General features: G+C 42.4%; 1 protein-coding gene across 2 annotated transcripts in view; it reads right to left on the minus strand.

Moving 5' to 3' along the window:
- Positions 1-939: 939 nt before the first annotated feature.
- The window catches only part of Cep162 (centrosomal protein 162), a 71,895-nt gene continuing 54,042 nt past the window's right edge, over positions 940-18,792 (minus strand). Inside the window, exons 23-27 of one of the 2 annotated variants that reach the window (XM_036192831.1) lie at positions 13,944-14,596; positions 12,310-12,451; positions 10,614-10,712; positions 5,321-5,455; positions 940-4,215 (exon numbers count right to left, since the gene is read on the minus strand). In XM_036192831.1, coding sequence (XP_036048724.1) covers positions 4,009-4,215; positions 5,321-5,455; positions 10,614-10,712; positions 12,310-12,451; positions 13,944-14,596 — 1,236 coding nt within the window. In that variant the 3' untranslated portion in view covers positions 940-4,008. Of the gene's footprint in view, positions 4,216-5,307; positions 5,456-10,613; positions 10,713-12,309; positions 12,452-13,943; positions 14,597-18,792 lie in introns of both variants that reach the window. The other variant, XM_036192833.1, reaches the window with a different exon arrangement.

An 18,792-nucleotide genomic window follows, 5' to 3' on the forward strand; every position in this document is an offset into this window, starting at 1 on the left:
CTTCCCTCCTGGCAAAGCATTGCTGTTCTTACCCATTTGTACATACTTTTCTAACATACCCTGCTGACATTGCTTATGGTCAGAAGAACAGGATCTGAATTGATTCTCAGGCCCTGAATGGAGACAATGACTTTCTGAACCACCAGGGAGATTATATATAGATTATACTATATCATATATAATAAGAATACTATCGAACAGGAGGTTTTCTGGTAAAGAGCAAAGATGTGCATTGTCCCTTCCTTTGGAGTTAATTCAAATGGGCCCATCAGTCATCAGAATGGAAAAAATGTCCTGCAAGAAGCTGCTACAAAAACTTCAAGAAATCATAGAAAGTCCACCTAAACAAGTAGGCTGGCAGAATGGTCTTCTGGACCCTTTGTGGAGACCCACTGAGGTTTCCTAGTAAGACCTTACTCAGGGTCTGAGAATCTGAGCTTACTTCCCAGCAGGGCTGCATAAGGGGATGATTTGTTCACGGGTGTGTTTACCAGGTGTTTGGAAGAGTCTACACTTGGCTGTATTGTGTGCTTTAATCTTGCAAGGGGGTGGTCTCTTGCCTCTCCCTTTGGCATGTTATAAAAAGCCTTTTGAATAAACCTTAGATGTAGCCAGAGGTTTCTTCGGTCCCCACCTGCCCCCAATGGTCCAGACAAGTCTCTCTCACCCATAGCCGCTGGGACCCAAGTAAACACACAGAGGCTTATATAACTTACAAACTCTATGGCCTATGGCTTTAGCCACTTGCCAGCTAGCTCTTTCATTGTAAATCAACCCATTTCTATAAATCTCTATGTTACCAAGTGACGATGGTGTTACTGTCTGCTGACAGTTGCTCCTTCAGCAGTGGCCTTGCTCGTATCTCTCTGCCTCTGCCTTTCTTTCGGTCATGGGTGGAGCAAATACCACTACACTTCGAGGCCACTGGGTAGTGATCCAGGCCCTCCTGAAGCTGTCCTGTGTTTTTGTCTGTCTTATCTTCCAGGTCTCTTTCTAGGTAATATTTTCTTATCCCTCTCTCATAAGAACCCTTCAAAAGGTGGGAGCTGGCCTCCCACAACCCTTGCAGCATATTAATACATGTAAGTGACAATTACATGGTAACATTCTATCCCTAAACAGTTCCAGTTTGTTATCAGCTGTTTTTGATCCATGTTTCAGCCAAACAAACTGTTAGAAGTCCTTGAAATGCAAAATTTAGTTTTGAGACAGGATCTCATCTATTCCAGTGCTGGGATTTGAATCCAGGTCTTTGTGCATACTAGATAAGCACTCTGTTGATGGGGCTACATCCCCAATTTGATGAGTTCTTTATTCAGAATCTCTGCTTTTGTGGATGCTTATCACTATGTTTGGTCTGATCCAACTTAATATTCCTTCATATGCATTTTCCCATTAATCCCTCGGGTTCTACTTGTATAAATTAGAAAACTCACACCTCTTTGTGGGTCACAGTTTGTATTTCACCTTTGGGAGCTTATTGGGATTTAAGCCCATTTACAGGTGTAGAAGCAACCAGGGTTGGTGGCTCTCTGCCCCAAAGTAAACCAGCATCATCTTGCTTGGCACTTGCCTTAGAAAAGGTCATTAATGTTTGAGTCAATGCAAGGTTAATTCCCTCTTGTGGTGAAAAGCTGCTGCTATTGCCTACTTCTTAATAGAGTTCATCAGGCTGGGGATGTGTAGCTCAGAGTGCTTGTCTGCATGCACAAAGCTCTGGATTCAAATCCCAGCACTGAACTAGATGAGATCCTGTCTGAAAACTAAAACAGCAGCACCATCAGAAAGAAAAGCTCTCATTGGAGCCCACTTGGGTGATACACACTTGTAGCCCTAGCACTGAGGAGAACAAGGCAGGAGGATTTCAAGTCGGACTTAAACCTGGAACACACAGCAAGACTGTCTCAAAAGTAAAAAGGGCACTTGCCTGGCATCTATGGCATTCTGGGTCAGATTCCCCGTACTGTCAAAAAGGAAGAAAATCGCACTGGAATTTAGCAGCTCCACATCCAGAGCTCTGTCAGAGCCTTCACACCATGTCACCCCAAACTGTAGGGTCATAGCCTCCATCCTACTGCTATTAAAAATTGGGTTCTATGCTCTTCACTACTCTCTCACTGTTACGCCATCTTAGCCTCTAAACACATTTGCACCAATAAAGGCAGGATGCCTCCACCTGTTTCCAAGATGAAGCTCAACAAGAGAATTAGATTCTGAGGGACCATGCAGTAGTAAATAGGGCCCTCTGAACACCATTACTTCATGAAGAGCCACTGGGTGTTAAGCATGCCACCCTCTCCTGTGCATTCTCTAGACCACTGCAGCAGCCCATCTTATGAGACAAGGATGTCTAGACTGGATGGGACCAGCAGATTGCAACAGCTCCAGGATATGCTAAGCCCCATTCCTCAAGGGCATCCATGTACAGACAGAAATAATGTATTTGGACTTGGCTTACTAGTCAACACCGACCTTGCAAGGTTTTCCTTGTGTTTTAGAACCAGCTTTATACTTTGAATGACTCATATACAGAATCAGTCAAAAGGACAGGGTGGGGTGGGAAGCTATATATTCATAGGCATGTATACTGATAAACACACAACACCTAAATAATAAAATGAATTATTTGTATTATAACTTTGAAATGTTGTACAAGAAAAAATTGAAAATGATAATGCTTTTTTACTCCTTTCTAAGAAAGAAAACACACTACAGAATGTTGGCATTACGGCAGTAATTACACTTGTATTTAACAGGTGCTATATATCTATATCTATATATATACACACTTCACAGCCTTTGCTCATGACTTCACTAGACTCACTCACCTATCTATCCCTTATGAAATGTTCTATTTTGCAAGTATTACCTCAGAATTGCATTTACTGGCACATGTAGCTAGAAAGTAGTCCAAATCAAAATGTGTTATTAATGTAAAATATATTCTAAAGATTTAGTTCACGGTTCCTTGTAAGTGACTAAAAATTAAAATTTACTATGCAGCTCTTATGCTCCCTGGGGCTAAGAGCAACCAGGTGTTCTGGATGACCAGGAGCGCCCAGGACAGACACCAAGTGTGTCTCCATGGACGGGATGACCAGGAGCGCCCAGGACAGACACCAAGTGTGTCTCCATGGACGGGATGACCAGGAGCACCCAGGACAGACACCAAGTGTGTCTCCATGAATAGCAAGCGGCTATACGACAGACTGGGAGAGATCCTTGAAGGCAAACTGGCTGCAGCTTTGATTTACCATCATCTCACACGTTTCTGATCTGCTTTAAAAAATGGGACTGTAAAGATCAGCTACAGCTATTTTTATTTTTTCTAATGTACATAGTATTTCTTTTTCAACAGAAAAGGTAAAACTTCTAATATTGTTTATAATTTTAGAGCTGCCAAAAACTAGGACTGTCATTTACTAGACCTGGCCTAGTAATGGATACATCAAACCATGCCAATAGTTGTCAATTTATATTAGGTCCAAAACACCCAAGAGACCTTGCTGTTTCCCTGTATAGAAGTCACAACTGTCATTTAAATTACTGAGATCTCTGTAGCTCAGCTGGTAGTTGATGAGACTGTCCCCAGCATGCAGCTCACATCCCTCTCCCATTTCATGAGAAAGAGCTGCTTTCTTGTCCTATGGATAATGAGAAGTACACATTTAATCTATAAAATGTGGCTGAGGACGAGCCCCGCTCTCCTTCCGTTATAGCCTGGGAGTGAGACCTTCTGTAACAAACCTTGCTAGTTGTGGTCTTCCGACATTATGGAACCTGCTCGTAAGTCATCTCCAATGTGACCAGTTAAGGGTTTTCAGTAAACCACACCACGACTGACATATGTTCTTTTCCTTGTGGGTTCAGGGCAGTTTATTCTGGCTAGCATTGCTACTCCTGCTGTCACACAAGTCTGTGTAATAGAGCCTTATTTTTCAAAAGCTGTCCCGACAGTGGCACGTTTTCATCTGTCTTCCCACGAGGTCACTCGGATCCAAGCTGCGACTAAAACTTCGCCGTGTTTACTTCGTCCGCAAGAGCAACCGGCACAACCACCCCCTGGCGGTGCAGCTCCCGCAGGACGTCCAGCATGGAGTCTAGTTCTGCGCGGAACTTGTCCAGCTCCCGATTCTTCAGCTGTGCCAGTCTCTTCCACTTCTCAACCTCCTTGCTTTGCTCACTTTCCACTACTTGGCGTGTTTGCTGTATTATCTGAAAGCACGGAAATTCACATTGTTATTCCAGTTCATAGAGGAAATGAGGAACATTAACCGTTTTAAAGAACAGGGCGATGCTGAAGGTACACCCAAGGGCTTCTTGGGGGGAAACTCAGATCAACCTCAAAGGTTTATGTAAGTTTCTCACTATCATTTACAGACTGAATGTCCCATTACCCCCCAAAACCACACGTCATAGCTCTAATCCTTGGCTATATTTGGATTGAGGTTAAATTAGGTTGTACTGATGGGGCCCTGAGCTGGTAGGATTAGTGTCCTCATAAGAAGAGACACACATCAAAGGGTTTTCTTGCTCCAGTAAAGGTCATTCAAGAATGCAGCTTGCAAGCCAGGAAGACAGCCTCATTAGAGACCCACCCGGCCAGGCTTTACAACAGTCCAATCCAGGAGACTTTAGTCATGGCAGCTGGAGTGGACCAACCGCTGTAGGGTAAAGCTGAGCGTCGGCATCAAGGCCAGTCCTAACATCACATTCTCTGTCTGTAAATGCAGTAAGCCTGCTCCCAGTGCTAGGTACGTAATACATCAATGACCATCTTCCAATAAAAATTCTATAAGCATGTGAAATGATTTGAATATGGAATATTGTTCCCAGGGTAATAAATGTAAAACTTACTAGGTATCCATCAGTGCTTAACGACATAAGTTTTCTCTCTCAAAATATAAGGCACATCAATATTAAAGTATTTGAGACTTTAAGTCTTACTTTTTCTGCAAAGCTATACTTTTAAGGAATTAAAAAGACAATGAAGGGGGTGGGGTTGCTGGAGAGGTGACTCAGTGGTTAAGAACAATGTCTGCTCTTCAAGCGGTCCTGAGTTCAATTCCCAGCACCCACATGGCGGCTCACAATCATCAAGAAATATAGTCCCATGGGGTGTGATGTCTTTTCTGGGGTGCAGACACACATGCAGAAAAAGTATCCATACACATAAAACACAAATAAGCGGAAATGGGAACACTTGAAGTGTTTGGTAGAGATGTAAAAGTCACAGCAAGGGAAGGTGCTTAGTAAAGTGCTGCAGGCTGCACACACCCCTGCCTTTCACCTGCAGGCTGCACACACCCCTGCCTTTCACCTGCTGGAGCTCCTGCTCCCTCTGCTTATGCCTCATCTCCATCTGCTTGATCTTCCTCTCTAAGCCCATGAAGTGTTTCATCTCTGGGGTGTGGTTTTCTTTGGCTTCTTTCAATTCATCCAAGAGTTTTGTAATCTGCAATTGAAGTGGGAATGGAAAAGTCACAACCACAAGGAAACAATTGTTTTCAAAGAGATAATCTGGAAAATCAAGAATATTTGTATAAAATTCTCAAGTGGCACCTTGGATTCATCGAGAAATTAATAGCAGCCACTCTCATGTCCAAGAAGTCAAGTGTCAGTCTGACCTCCCTTGCATTCTGTGGTTCCAGTTGTCTGGACCACCTTCCCCATGACTGTTAACGGGGTTCAAGTGGGTGGGCGCTTCCTCGGCTTCCAGGAGCTAGTGACTGTTTTCAGGACTGAGGGTCCAGCTCTTCCTCGGCTTCCAGAAGCTAGTGACTGCTTTCAGGACTGAGGGTCCAGCGCTTCCTCGGCTTCCAGGAGCTAGTGACTGCTTTCAGGACTGAGGGTCCAGCGCTTCCTCGGCTTCCAGGAGCTAGTGACTGCTTTCAGGACTGAGGGTCCAGCGCTTCCTCGGCTTCCAGGAGCTAGTGACTGCTTTCAGGACTGAGGGTCCAGCGCTTCCTCGGCTTCCAGGAGCTAGTGACTGCTTTCAGGACTGAGGGTCCAGCTCAGTCATGCAGCACTGCACTGTTCAGTGCATAGGAAGAATTCAAATTTTATTTGTAAGTCTCTGATGACCCCTACACGACTTTTTTTCTTTCTTTCTTTCAAGACAAGGTTTCTCTGTGTAGTTTTGGTGCCTGTCCTGGATCTGTCTCTGTAGACCAGGCTGGCCTTGAACTCACAGAAATCAGCCTGTCTCTGCCTCCCGAGACTAAATGTGTGCACCACCGCTGCTCGGCGACTTTATAATCTTAGTAATTTGCTCCACAGCTAAAGGGTGCTTGTCAGAGGAGAATGGAGCGGAGGCAGGGTGGGGAGGTGGGATTGACTGCTCCTTGGGGACCCCAGATGCAGAGAGATGGAAGGAGCAGTCCTGCCCTCAAGGGGTTAGTCACTGAAGCACCTCTGTTTTCTCACCACACAGAAATGGAGCTATTCTTACAGCACTAGGGATAAAATGGAGGGGCTAGCTTTTATATTAGCCTTAGTGAAGCAATCACTGCATTTTCTACCACATAAAAGATTCTATCAGAGATCTGATTCCACCATTGCTGTATCAAAGGCAATAAGAAGAAAATGAAGATGGATAAATTAACACATCCAGTCATGTTTTATATAGAATACCCACTATCTTATAATACTCCTCCTCCTCCCTCAAACTTACCTAAATTAGTAGGGGAAAAAAGTGAATACCAAAGCATATTAAATCAGAGGCAATCAAACTATTTTAAATGAGGAACATCCTGATGGTATCACAGTCACCACAGAAACATGTGGTCTTGAGCTGGGGTGCTTTGCAGAAAGCTTGGGAGGAGCCTAATTGCTGGGCATGAAGATGGTATACACTATACAACGATTACTAAGTTATTTAGGAAAAAACACCTAGGCATGAATACTGAACAAAAAGCTGATGGAGTCATAATCATATACAGAATGGACGGTCAAACATTTCAATTTCTGGAAACTTATTTTTGCGAGTGAGTCCTGAAGAATGAGTCAGGTTTCATGTATCCAACGTATACTGTACCTCTGGGCTACATCAGCAGCTCCTCATAAACTTTTCATGGTTGGAAAATGATTCTGTCATTCTAAGTCACTCCTGTCTTGTGCAACACCTGTAGCACATTCCTGGTCTTTCAGAGCCAACACGTTAATGAGAATTCTAACACGGCCAAGGATCTGTAGGGTGCGGAGGACGAAAAGGTGGGGCAGGATTCCTACCTAAGGCAGATGCCACTGCTTGAATCTTCAAGAAGAATTCTTTATTTTAAAAATTAGTTAATTTTTCTATTATCAGCTTGATACAGTATAAATTCTTATCCTAATAGCGAAATGTTTCATTGAGCTTGCCCAGTAATTGAGTAAAATCAAAACTTATTATAAGCCACAGTCCTCCTAGGGTCCCCCCCTGCTATATATATAGCCTCCATGGTTCTGTGGGTTGCAGTCTGATTGTTCTTTGTCAAGGAGAACTCTTAATAGACAAACCTCAGTGAGCTAGTGCTAAGAACTTTCTAGGTACCAGCCTCAGAATGTAAGGGCCACAAGAGCTGGACTTTCCCGACTACTTTGTCCTTAGTATTTCTAGAACCTAGATTTTTCTACTACTGATGGGTCCAATGCTAGCATTTTTTCCTATATGCTGGCTGGTAACAATGGTAAAGTTATTTCATTTTCTTGGTATACATTTCACCTTTATAATGGGAAAAACAGTACCCACTCCTTGGTTATGATTAGAATCAAATAAACCAATCCATGTACTTATCATTGTCCATTCGGACCAAATAACTGACAGAAAAATCTATTTAAATATATTCTTAGGTGAAAAAAAGACTTTTAAAAATTATGCACCTACACACACAAAAGACTGTACCTCTACACTGTTTGAACCCCTGTGTGAACCAGAAAAAGGTGTAGCAAAATATATTTTGGGGAAGTGGGAGTATAGCTGATTTTATAGCTTCCAATTTCTAACATCTAATATTAGTATAAAATAATATAGTGAATATTAAATCCATGCTCAGTAGGTATAAAATAGTATCAATAGAAGCCTCAGTTATTTTAATAGTTAATAGTTATTTTAATACAGTAAGTGGGTGTTTTGCCCAGATCCTGTCACTGGAGGTGGAGTCACAAATGGTTGTTAGCCACCATGTGGGTGCTGGGATTTGAACTCAGGTCTGGAAGAGCAGCAAGTGCTTTTAAGTGCACAGCCATCCTTCCAGTCCCTGTATGGTGATTTTTGGGTCCTGTAATTTTTCTGAATTTTTTAAAATCACTTAACAGTTTTTTTTTTTTTTTAATGGAGAATGTAGGGCTTTCAACATATAATGCCACATCATTTGCAAATACAAATCTACTTCTTCCTTTTCAAGCTGGATGACTTCTGTTTCTTTTGTCAGGATTATATTACTAAGTAAGAGCAGGGACAGTGGCTATCTTTTTGTTTTGGTCCAGACTTTAAGGAAAAAACTTTCATCCCATGGGGTGTTTTATCATGTTTACTGTTTTGTATCAAGCCAAAACATTCTTGCATCTCTGGCCAGAGTTTCAGCTGATCACCGTGTCTGAGCACTGCAGTGTCTGAGCACTGTGATCACTGTGATCACTGTGTCTGAGCATTGCTGTGTCTGAGCACTGTGATGTGCTCTTGAATTCAGTTGGCCAGCATTTTCTTGACAATTTCTGCATCTATACTCAGTGCAGATACAGGGCTGCAGTTCCCATATTTTGTCGTTTGGTTTTGGTATCACTGTAATGGCTTCACAACAAGGTTAGCAGAGTTTCTTCATTTCAGTTTCTTGGATTATTTTCAAAGGAACTGGAGGAATTTTTAAAATAAACCTTTTGTAGAAACCTGGGTCATTGGGTTCTCAGTTTTAGGCAGCAGACTAAATTACTGCTCCGCCTGAATTATTCTTCGTGTTCTACTTACATTCCAAACTTCTTGACTCAGTTTTGGTGTGTTTGCATGTGGGAGTTCATCCATTTCTTTTGGGCTTACCAGTTTTCCATATAATTATACATAGCATTTCCTTATGGTCCTTTTTAACTGGGTCAGATCAGTAAAAATCTCCCCCTTTTGGTCTTTGATTTTTTTTCTTGGCAAGTCTAATTAAAGGTTTGTCAGTTTTGTGTTTTGTCAAGAAAGCACTGGAGGACTCTTTCGTCTTGGTTCTGCACGCTTTCTCTCTGATGTGTACATTTGCCCTCTACAAGCTCTCAGTGCTCTTGCTGCGGCGCAGAATTCCATGTTGTCCTTTCACTTCATGTTTCCGGAGTGAGTTTTTGATTTCTCTTTAACTTCTTCGCTTTACAATGCGTCATTATTTGTTCATTTTCCACATTTTGTGTATTTTTTTTTTTGTTTTTGTTGTTGACATGTAGTTTTATGTGTGGTCTAAGGCTATATAATAAGAGTATAATTTTTGAAAATACTGAGACTTGACTTGTGGCCTAATGCACGACTTACCTTGGAGAATGTTTGCCCCATAGTGTTTCAGTTCATGTTTTTTTGCTGGTGTCCTGACTACATGACTAGTCAGCACTGGAGTCTGTCCCTTTGGCTTTATGGACTTCAGTGGTTCTGTGCTGAGTAGCTACACCTTTACAACTGTTGTGTCTTCTGGTAAATCAGTCTGCTATATCACCATGCAACGACCCTTTGGTCTCTCTTTAATTTCTGATTTAAAGATAAATAAAGCTGTTTTGACCTATGGCAAGAAAGCTTACAGCCAGGTGGGAAATCCAAGCAGAGATACAGAGGGAAGAAGGGTGGAATCAGGAGAGATGTAAGCCACTGAAGGACCAACAAGATGCCTGCAGACCGGTAACGCCGTGGCAAAGCAGACCAGTAATGTCACAGCCGTGTGGCAACATATAGATTTATAGAAATGGGTTAATTTAAGATGAAAGAGCTAGCTAGCAAGAAGCTGACGCCATAGGCCACACAGTTTGTAATATAAGACTCTGAGTGATTATTTTATAAGCGCTGCGGGACCATTCATCTGGACTGCTGGGCAAAGCAGGACTAGAGAAATTTCCATCTACAAGAGGGACTGGGGATAGACCACCAAGCATTATCCCCTCTCTCTGCTGGCTTCAGGTCCATTAGGGGCCGTTGGCGTCTCTGTCTTTGTTGCTTGGTTGGTGCTGCCAAAGTCCCATCTAGGAATAGTTGTGAATGCATCTATAGGTTCAGCTGGAGTCCACCTACGTTCCACAGTGACTTGAAACAATTTCTCCAGAAATACAATTCTCACCACCTGTGTAGTAACAGGTCTTCAGCCAAGGGGAGGAACTTTGGATTTTGAGGAGGCTGCCTCTTTAGCAGGCTCAGGAAGCCTGTACTATAAACAAGTTAAGCTACAAGACTTCCTAGTTAAAGATGCACGAAGGTTGATTGTATAAGTCACATTAAAACAGATTCGGGTTTTCATATCTAGACTGATTACTTTTAGAAAGCAGTTACTAATGATTTTTCTACACTGACAGACTTCTAAGTTATGTTAGTGTGGGCATTGTTTGAAAAAATCTCTACATATATTAACATGATTGAAATCCCTAAAAAAAACTTATTTAGTCCAATAATTTTTATTTCTTACCTGTTTCTGTAGGATTTCTTCTCGAACTTGAGAAAGTGCAAGGGATTCTTGTTTACCCTGCAGCTCATTAACTTGACCTTGGAAATGTTTTATAAGTACCTAGGAAATAGGACAAGTAAGGTTAGTCTACCACCACACATCCCGGAATGCTCATGACCTTGTCTGATCTTGGAAGCTGAGCAGGGTTGGGAGAAGAATTTGGTTCATAAGGCTCCCCCTTGAATACTATGTAGTTAATATAAGCCAACTAAGACTGAAGTAAGCCTTTAGAAGCAAACCTCAGTACAGTGTGAGTTTGTAAGTGGATAGTATTATCTTCATACTTTGTGGTTAAGAAGGATGTTAGATTATTAAATAAAGATAATAGTCATAATCTCTGAACTAAAAATGTCAGATCATAATTTTAGACAAAGGAATTGGAATCCATGAACAGATTTCCATCAGATATTCTAAGAACGTGTGGAATGTCTAGCTCTTTACTCTGTGACACTACACCTTCACTGTTCCAATGAGCAGGTGGCAACCTGGAATTCCATGGAATTATACTACATTTATCATATCAGGAAAACACGTTATCTGTGTTACTGTGGTATTAGAACAATACTGCTCTCTCACTGTCCCAGACTATTCCTGCTAATCATTTTGGTGCAATGGCAGCTGCCTCTGACACCTGGCCAGGATCTGCAGGGCTACATTGGGTGATACTTTGAAGAATACTTTAGAAAAGCATTTAAAATACTTCTTACTGCATTATGAGACTGTCCCAACTTCCTTACATTTCATCCCCCAAGTGCTTCAACATGCACTGTAATAGGGCATTTCTCAAAAGGTTTAACAACACTTTTACATCTGAGAATTTATAATGACTTAAAAATACTCAATAACCTGTCCCTATTTAAATTTCCCCAATTTGTTTCTAATTATAATGGTGGGAAGTGGTTACAGGTGGGAGAGATGGCAGTAACTTCTTGAAGCCTCTCCTAAAGCTTGTCTTATGAAGATAAAAACCTCCAGGAAGGATGAGGAGCAAAATAAACACTCAGCCTCATTCACTACTGCTTATGTTTCCTGTTTTTAAAAACAGTTCTGTTTTCCTCCTAATAGTACAAAAAACGGCTACAGGGCAGCTCTTTTCAGTCTGAGTAGATGATGTGCCCATCAGGCAAGAAGGAAACACTGATGGGTTGTCAGCACTCCCCATCACAGATGTTGGAAGGCTGTGCTTCCCATGGGCTGGAGCTGTATGTCTCTGTTCACTTCTTTAGCAGTAGTGCCTCAGTGATTGGGGCCATTATTTGTTCCATGATGAAAGGTAAGAAGCAGGAAGAATGTGTGAGGACAGCCACTTCTCATTTGGGACTTGGGGTGAAGGGAGGAAGGTCAACATGCAAGTTCAAGTGATAAGGTTCCACTCAGCTAGACATATACCTCAGCTAACTGTGACAGCTTATGGAGAGGGAAGAGCTGAGAAATGTAGGGACAAGTCTGTATAGACACTTATTGATAGGGCGTAACTTTAAGGTAAAATGTTAAAAATATGGTAATGGTATCTCCTCTATATGTGTAAAAATAAAGTCAATAATTTTCCATTTGTATCATCAAGTTGAAAAAATGAAGTTAAAACATTTCCAAATTAAATCATGCTCTAGCAATAGTCTTAAAAACACACTATTAACGTCTAAGAAGGACCAGCTACCTCTTGAGTTGTGATTTTTCGAGTCAGTTCAGCTACTTTGGAAGAGGAGTTTTCTACTGCATTCTGGCAAAGGAGTTTCTCTATTTCCCTCTGATGAGACTCTTTGAGGGACGCGATGTGTGCTGCAGTGTCGTCCTTGACCCTATGGAACAAACACAAGATAACATGCAGAGTGGCTCTCACACCTCTAACTCAGGAAGCCCAAACAGAGGGAAAGAAGGCAGTCAAGGGGATTACTACTGACTGCAAGTGAGGTGTGTTCAACAGCATGCTCTGAGCTCCTCCAATCACTTATCGGCTAGCATTTTCTACGTTTTGTAAGAGTAATGGGTTTACAAAAGTGACACACAGAGGTCATACCACGGGTACAAATCTATAAACAGTCTAGCCTGAGATCAAGTTAAGCACAAATGGAGTTTAAAATTTGAGCCTTCTACTCTCCTCCATCTGAAGCTATATTCTCCAGTTCTGGAGAAACTGGTTTCAATATGGTGCTGCCATGTTGACCTAGGTGCTAACACTGCTGTCAATCAATCAATAAAATAAGCATTGTGGGTGCTACTCCCCTGCTTATCCTGCTGAGCGAAAGCAGGTAGTTGCAGGCATGGGCATGCAAGGGCAGTACAATTTTCTCTCTGTTCTTTGGGAGCTACAAGGCTGGTGATAACTAATGCTTCTGTAGGAGTTGTGGGTGGGAGCAGGCAATTTGATGAGATGTACAAGAAGCATTCTGTGGAAGAAGCAAAACTTCAAACAACTGAGCAAGAGGCACAAGGAAACTGGGCAAGTTAGGCACAGAGATAATATGAGCGTGCCTATGGGATTTGAAATGCCAAGCACAGAAATGTAGTATTGATATTTAAGGAAGTGGGGAGTTACTGAAGGACACATTGAGCAGATGACTATGACAGCATTTCATATACACACACATATTTATTAATATACATATTTATATATATTAAAAGCAAGATGACTGGGAGAGAAAGAAATGAAGATAGGGTAGGAAAGTATGATGTACTTCTTAGTACAGAAAGGAGGGTGGTACGGGTGGGAACATTTATAGGCAGTATCCTATAAACAATGAACTCAAGCAATAAAGGAGACAAAACTGACTGGCAGTTGGAATTAATAGTTAGCAATCATAGACAGGCATGGGAGCCTGGGGGGTAAGAACTAGTTTATGAGTGAAGAAGAAACTTGCCCGCCACCCAAAAGACATGGCTTGGATTGGCATGGAGGTTTCAGTTTATCAGAATCTGGTGTTTCATCAGGTAGAGAATCCTACACTGAAAATCCTCTACCTTCACATACTACTACCACTACATACACATAATATAATAAATTATTTTTTAAGTCAAGTCGCATGTATCCCAAGCTGGCCTCTAACTTGTTACGTAGTTAAGAATGACTCTGGACTTTCGATTCTCCAGCTTCTACCAAGTGTTGTGTGTTAGGAGGCCATGGGTGCACTCAACACCCTGTTTCTGTGGTAGTGGGGATCAAACTCAGGGTTCTATGAATGCTTGGCCAGCATTCTAGCAATCAACCAACCACAGTTTCCTAAAATGAGAAAATGTGCCTTATAATTAAAAAAGCCGTGTTCCCATGTACTGAGGAACAGTTTAACCTCTTACCTTCTCATGGAGTTTTCAAATTGGTACACTGCTGCTTCCGAGTCCATCTTCAGCTTATCTCTCTCTAAAACCAACCCCTCTAGCTCTGTTTTCAATCTATAGTTTTCTTGTAGAACCTCCGAAACATCAGAGTCAGTAAAGGTGTGGGGGTGGTACAGTTTGGCATCTAGGGTTTCAGGGAAGGAATTTGCATTCCCTCTGTTTGGGTGCAGAACTTCTTTCTTTGGCCTTTTGGCGGACGTTTCCTCCCTGCTCCTGGGGCTCTGCCTGGACAGCATCATCCTCCGCTCCTTCTGGAGCCTCTCCACAGTTCTCGAGAGGTCTTGGATCTCTCTCCCTTTGGCGGCCAGTTCTTCGTTGAGTCTCGCCAGCTGTGCTTTCGCGTGCGCCTGCTCTACCTGCAATTCTAAGGACTGGAGGTCCTGATCCTCCTTGTCACCCTTCTTGTGTTCTAACTCGGCGTTCTGATGCTTAAGCACATCGATTTCTGCTTCCAGCTTTTTTACGGTGACCTGATGGGCTTCCTTTACCTCCCCCAGTTCTGTCTCAAGGGCCTTAAGCCTGGATGAGCTGTTGCGCTGGTTCTGTGGCGCTTCCTTCAGTCTGTGGGCAAGCAGCTGCTCCTGCTCCTCCAGCCGCTGTTCGTACTGGATCTGAGGAAAGAATCAGGTCCTATCAAAACCCCGTTAAACACATCATTACTAACAGAAAGCCTGCGAGAGTCCTCTGCCCAAACACTCAAACAGTCTTATGTCTTCAACTTTCTTTGAAAATCGGATGTATTGAGTGCTTATTCTCTGAAGGGTGTAACTATATCATTTAAAAATTGATTCATATATATCAGATAACACATGTGCTTATGCAGCCCTCAGGTGCTTAGTTAGCATTTTAAAGTAAGTTTAAGAGCAGTGCATAGTGGCGCTGGCCTGGAACTTGAAAAGGTGGTGGTATGAGGGTCAGGAGTTTAAGATCTGTTGGGGTTACAGTGAGTTCAAGGCCAGCCTGAGATACCCGAGGCCCTCTCTCAAAAAGAAAAAAACAGTTGAGGCTTAGTAAAGCGATGGTTTTGATACTTTATGCTGTTAAACTAATTCAATTAATGTTAGCCTGTGATGCCGCTTCTCCATGCAAGCTGTCATATCCAGAGTATAAACTTGTAAAGCAACTGGAGGTACTGAAGTGTCTGAGAAATAGTACGTTTTCCATTTGGTTTGGGTTTGGAGAGAGGGTCTTGCTGGCCTTGAACCTATGATCCATCTCCTGGCTTCTACCTGCTGAGAACAGTACATCATCAAAACGGGGAATGCAACAGCTGAGAACTTTTATACTGGACCTTTAGTGCAAAATGAAATACAAAGAATAAACAGTTTATTCTATTTGGAGTCAGGTACCAGTGTTTGCTCATTTATGAGTATTTACTGAGCTACAACTTTATAGCAGGCACTGTGCTTGGTTCCAATGACCTTCAGCTGTGATTTCGAATAGATAATGGTCTGGGGGAGGAAAGCAATGCACAGCTGCCATGTCTTATGACACTTGCAGGAAAGCTACACGGTACAGTGGCGGAGGCAGCGCTGACTACCAGGGACTGGAGGAAGGCGGGAGACTGCATGGAGATGTCCTGAGTAAACATGGGGTAAGCAGATACAGAGCTGCCTAGGAGCAGAAGGGGATATGTTGAATGTCAGTGTCTACTGAAAATCAGAGATGAAAGGAAGAAGGGCAGGAATGGAATGGGGGTGGGAACTGTAGGAGGAGGAAACTTAGAGGAGGTAGGCTTATATACCCAGAAACAGGGCAGTAGGTTAGAGCTCATACTTGAGAGTCCCTACTTGTTCAGTGAACTGTTAAGAATAATTATAATTGGAGTTGGGGATTTAGCTCAGTGGTAGAGCACTTGCCTATCAAAGTACAAGGCCCTGGGTTCGGTCCTCAGCTCTGGAAAAAAAAAATAAGAATAATTATAATCATTTAGTTGAATGTTTGTGTGGTAGTAGGTATGTATCTAGGTATATATGGTAAGATGACACTTGATCCTCCTAGTATTTTAATTAGTGATTAATTGATTAAAAGTTATTAAATATCTAGTCTGAGTATTTAATGTGATCACACAGAAACTGTTCAAGGGTTATCAACAAACATGGATATGCATGGGGCTGGGCTGTAGCTCAGTGGATAGAGCACCCGACTAGCATATACAAAGCCCTGAGTCTATCCCCAGAACTACCACTTAAACGAGGGCAAGAGGAAGGAGCCTGATGGAGCTGGAGTGAACACTTACAAAAATCAAGGAGTTAATCAGAGCCGGGTGCAACAGGCTTGCAAAGCAGCACTAAAAGACTTTAAAGACGGGGCCCCACCGCCCCAGGGTGCAACACTCTCACCAAGATGGGACCCCACAGCCCCGGGGTGCACCACTCACTCTCACAAAGATGGGGCCCCACAGCCCCGGGGTGCACCACTCTCTCTCACAAAGACGGGGACCCCACAGCCCCGGGGTGCACCACTCTCACAAAGCGGTACTTGTTGCTGTGGATTGTGTTGCTCTGATTGGTTAATAAATAAAACACTGATTGGCCAGTAGCCAGGCAGGACAAGAGAGAAGAGAATTCTGGGAAGTGGAAGGCTGGGGCAGAGAGACACTTGCCGCCATGACAAGCGAGATGTAAGGTACAGGTAAACCACAAGCCACGAGGCAAAGTATAGACTAACAGAAATGGGTTAATTTAAGATAGAAGAAGTAGATAACAAGAAGCCTGCCACGGCCATACAGTTTGTAAGTAACAGAAGCGTGTGGGTGATTATTTTACACGTGGGTTGTGGGACTGCAGGGGGGGGCGTGGTTGGCAGGAGATGGAGAGAAGAACTCCAGCTACAACTTGTAGAAAACCTGCCTTAGCCAAGCTGGGCTGCAGAAGAAGAGCATAGTGGATACACCATGACCTGTTTCATTCTTGGTCTGTTTTGGCACTTAGGTTTTGATTTACTGTTCCACAGAAGAATGGAGAATCTAGGAATTAAATTCCAGGGGAAGGATGCTTTCAGTAACCCATCCCACCTCTGAGGTGGGTGCCTCTGCCTCATCTCTTTACCCACACCCACGACTAGATTAACTTTAGTGGAAATATTTCGACAACACCAGTGTGTCCTCTCTTTTGCTTCTGAACATACAGCAGAGGTGTTTTAATCTATTTTTCCTGACTTATTTTCCTCTGACTCTAATACTGACAGGAGTACATAAGGATATCTTGTGCAGAACTTTAAGTCATTGAAGAAAGATATTGAAGAAGATGTCAGAAAATGGAAAGATTTCCCATGCTCATGGATCGGTAGGATTAACATAATAAAAATGGCTATCTTACCAAAAGTAACCTACAGATTCAATGCAATCCCCAGTAAAATCTCAACATAATTCTTTACAGACCTTGAAAGAACAATACTCAATTTCATGTGGAAAAACAAAAAACCCAGGATATCTAAAACTATCTTGTACAATAAAAGAACTTCTGGAGGTATCACCATCCCTGACTTCAAGCTCTACTACAGAGCTATAGTAATAAAAACTGCATGGTATTGGCATAAAAACACACAGGTGGATTAATGGAATTGAATTGAAGACCCAGATGTAAAGCCACATACCCATGGACACCTGATTTTTGACAAAGAAGCCAAAATTATACAATGGAAAAAAATAAAGCATCTTCAACAAATGGTGCTGGTCTAACTGGATGTCAGCATGTGGAAGAATGCAAATAGATCTGTATCTATCACCCTGCACAAAACTTAAGTCCAAGTGGATCAAAGACCTCAACATAAATCCAGATACACTAAACCTAACAGAAGAGAAAGTAGGTAATAGCCTTGAACACATTGGCACAGGAGACAACTTCCTGAACAGAACACCAATAGCACAGGCACTAAGATTGACAATTAAGAAATGGGATCTCCTGAAATTGAAAAGTTTCCGTAAGGCAAAGGATACTGTAAATAGGACAAAATGGCAGCCTACAGAATGGGAAAAAATCTTCACCAACCCCATATCTGACAGGGGGCTGATTTCCAAAATATATAAAGAAATCAAGAAACCAGACATCAACAAACCAAATAATCCAATTTAAAAATGGGGTACAGATCTAAACAGAAAATTCTCAACAGAAGAATATCAAATGACCAATAAACACTTAAGATGTTCAACATCTTTAGCCATCAGGGAAATGTAAATCCAAATGACTCCGAGATACCATTTTACACCTGTCAGAATGGCTAAGATCAAAAACACAAGCTACAGCCCATGGTGGAGAGGATGTGGAGCAAGGGGAACACTCCTCCACTGCTGGTGGGAGTGCAAACTTGTTCCGCCACTTTGGAAGTCAGTGTGGTGGTTTCTCAGAAAACTGGGAATCAATCTACCATAAAAACCAGCTATACCTCTCTTGGGCATATACCCAAAGGATGCTCAGTCATACCACAAGGACACTTGCTCAACTATATTCATAGCAACTTTATTTGTAATAGCCAGAACCTGGAAACAACCTCGATGTCCCTCAACCAAGGAATGGATAAAGAAAATGTGGTACATCAATACAATGAAGTATTACTCAGCTGTTTGGAACTAGAAAAATGTCACCCAGATAGAGAAAAACCAAACATGGCATGTACTCACTCTTAAGTGGATATTAGCTGTAAAATAAAGGATAACCAGGCTACAAACCACAGACACAGAGAGACAAGGGAAAAAGGAACATTCATGGGGGGATGCCTGGATCTCCCCGGGGATGGGAAATAGAAGAGATTTTATGAGTGGACTGAAGGAGGGTGGGGATGGGAACATGAGTGATCAGGTTATGGG

This window comes from Onychomys torridus, chromosome 7 (genome assembly GCF_903995425.1).
Source record: "Onychomys torridus chromosome 7, mOncTor1.1, whole genome shotgun sequence".
Taxonomy (NCBI): domain Eukaryota; kingdom Metazoa; phylum Chordata; class Mammalia; order Rodentia; family Cricetidae; genus Onychomys; species Onychomys torridus.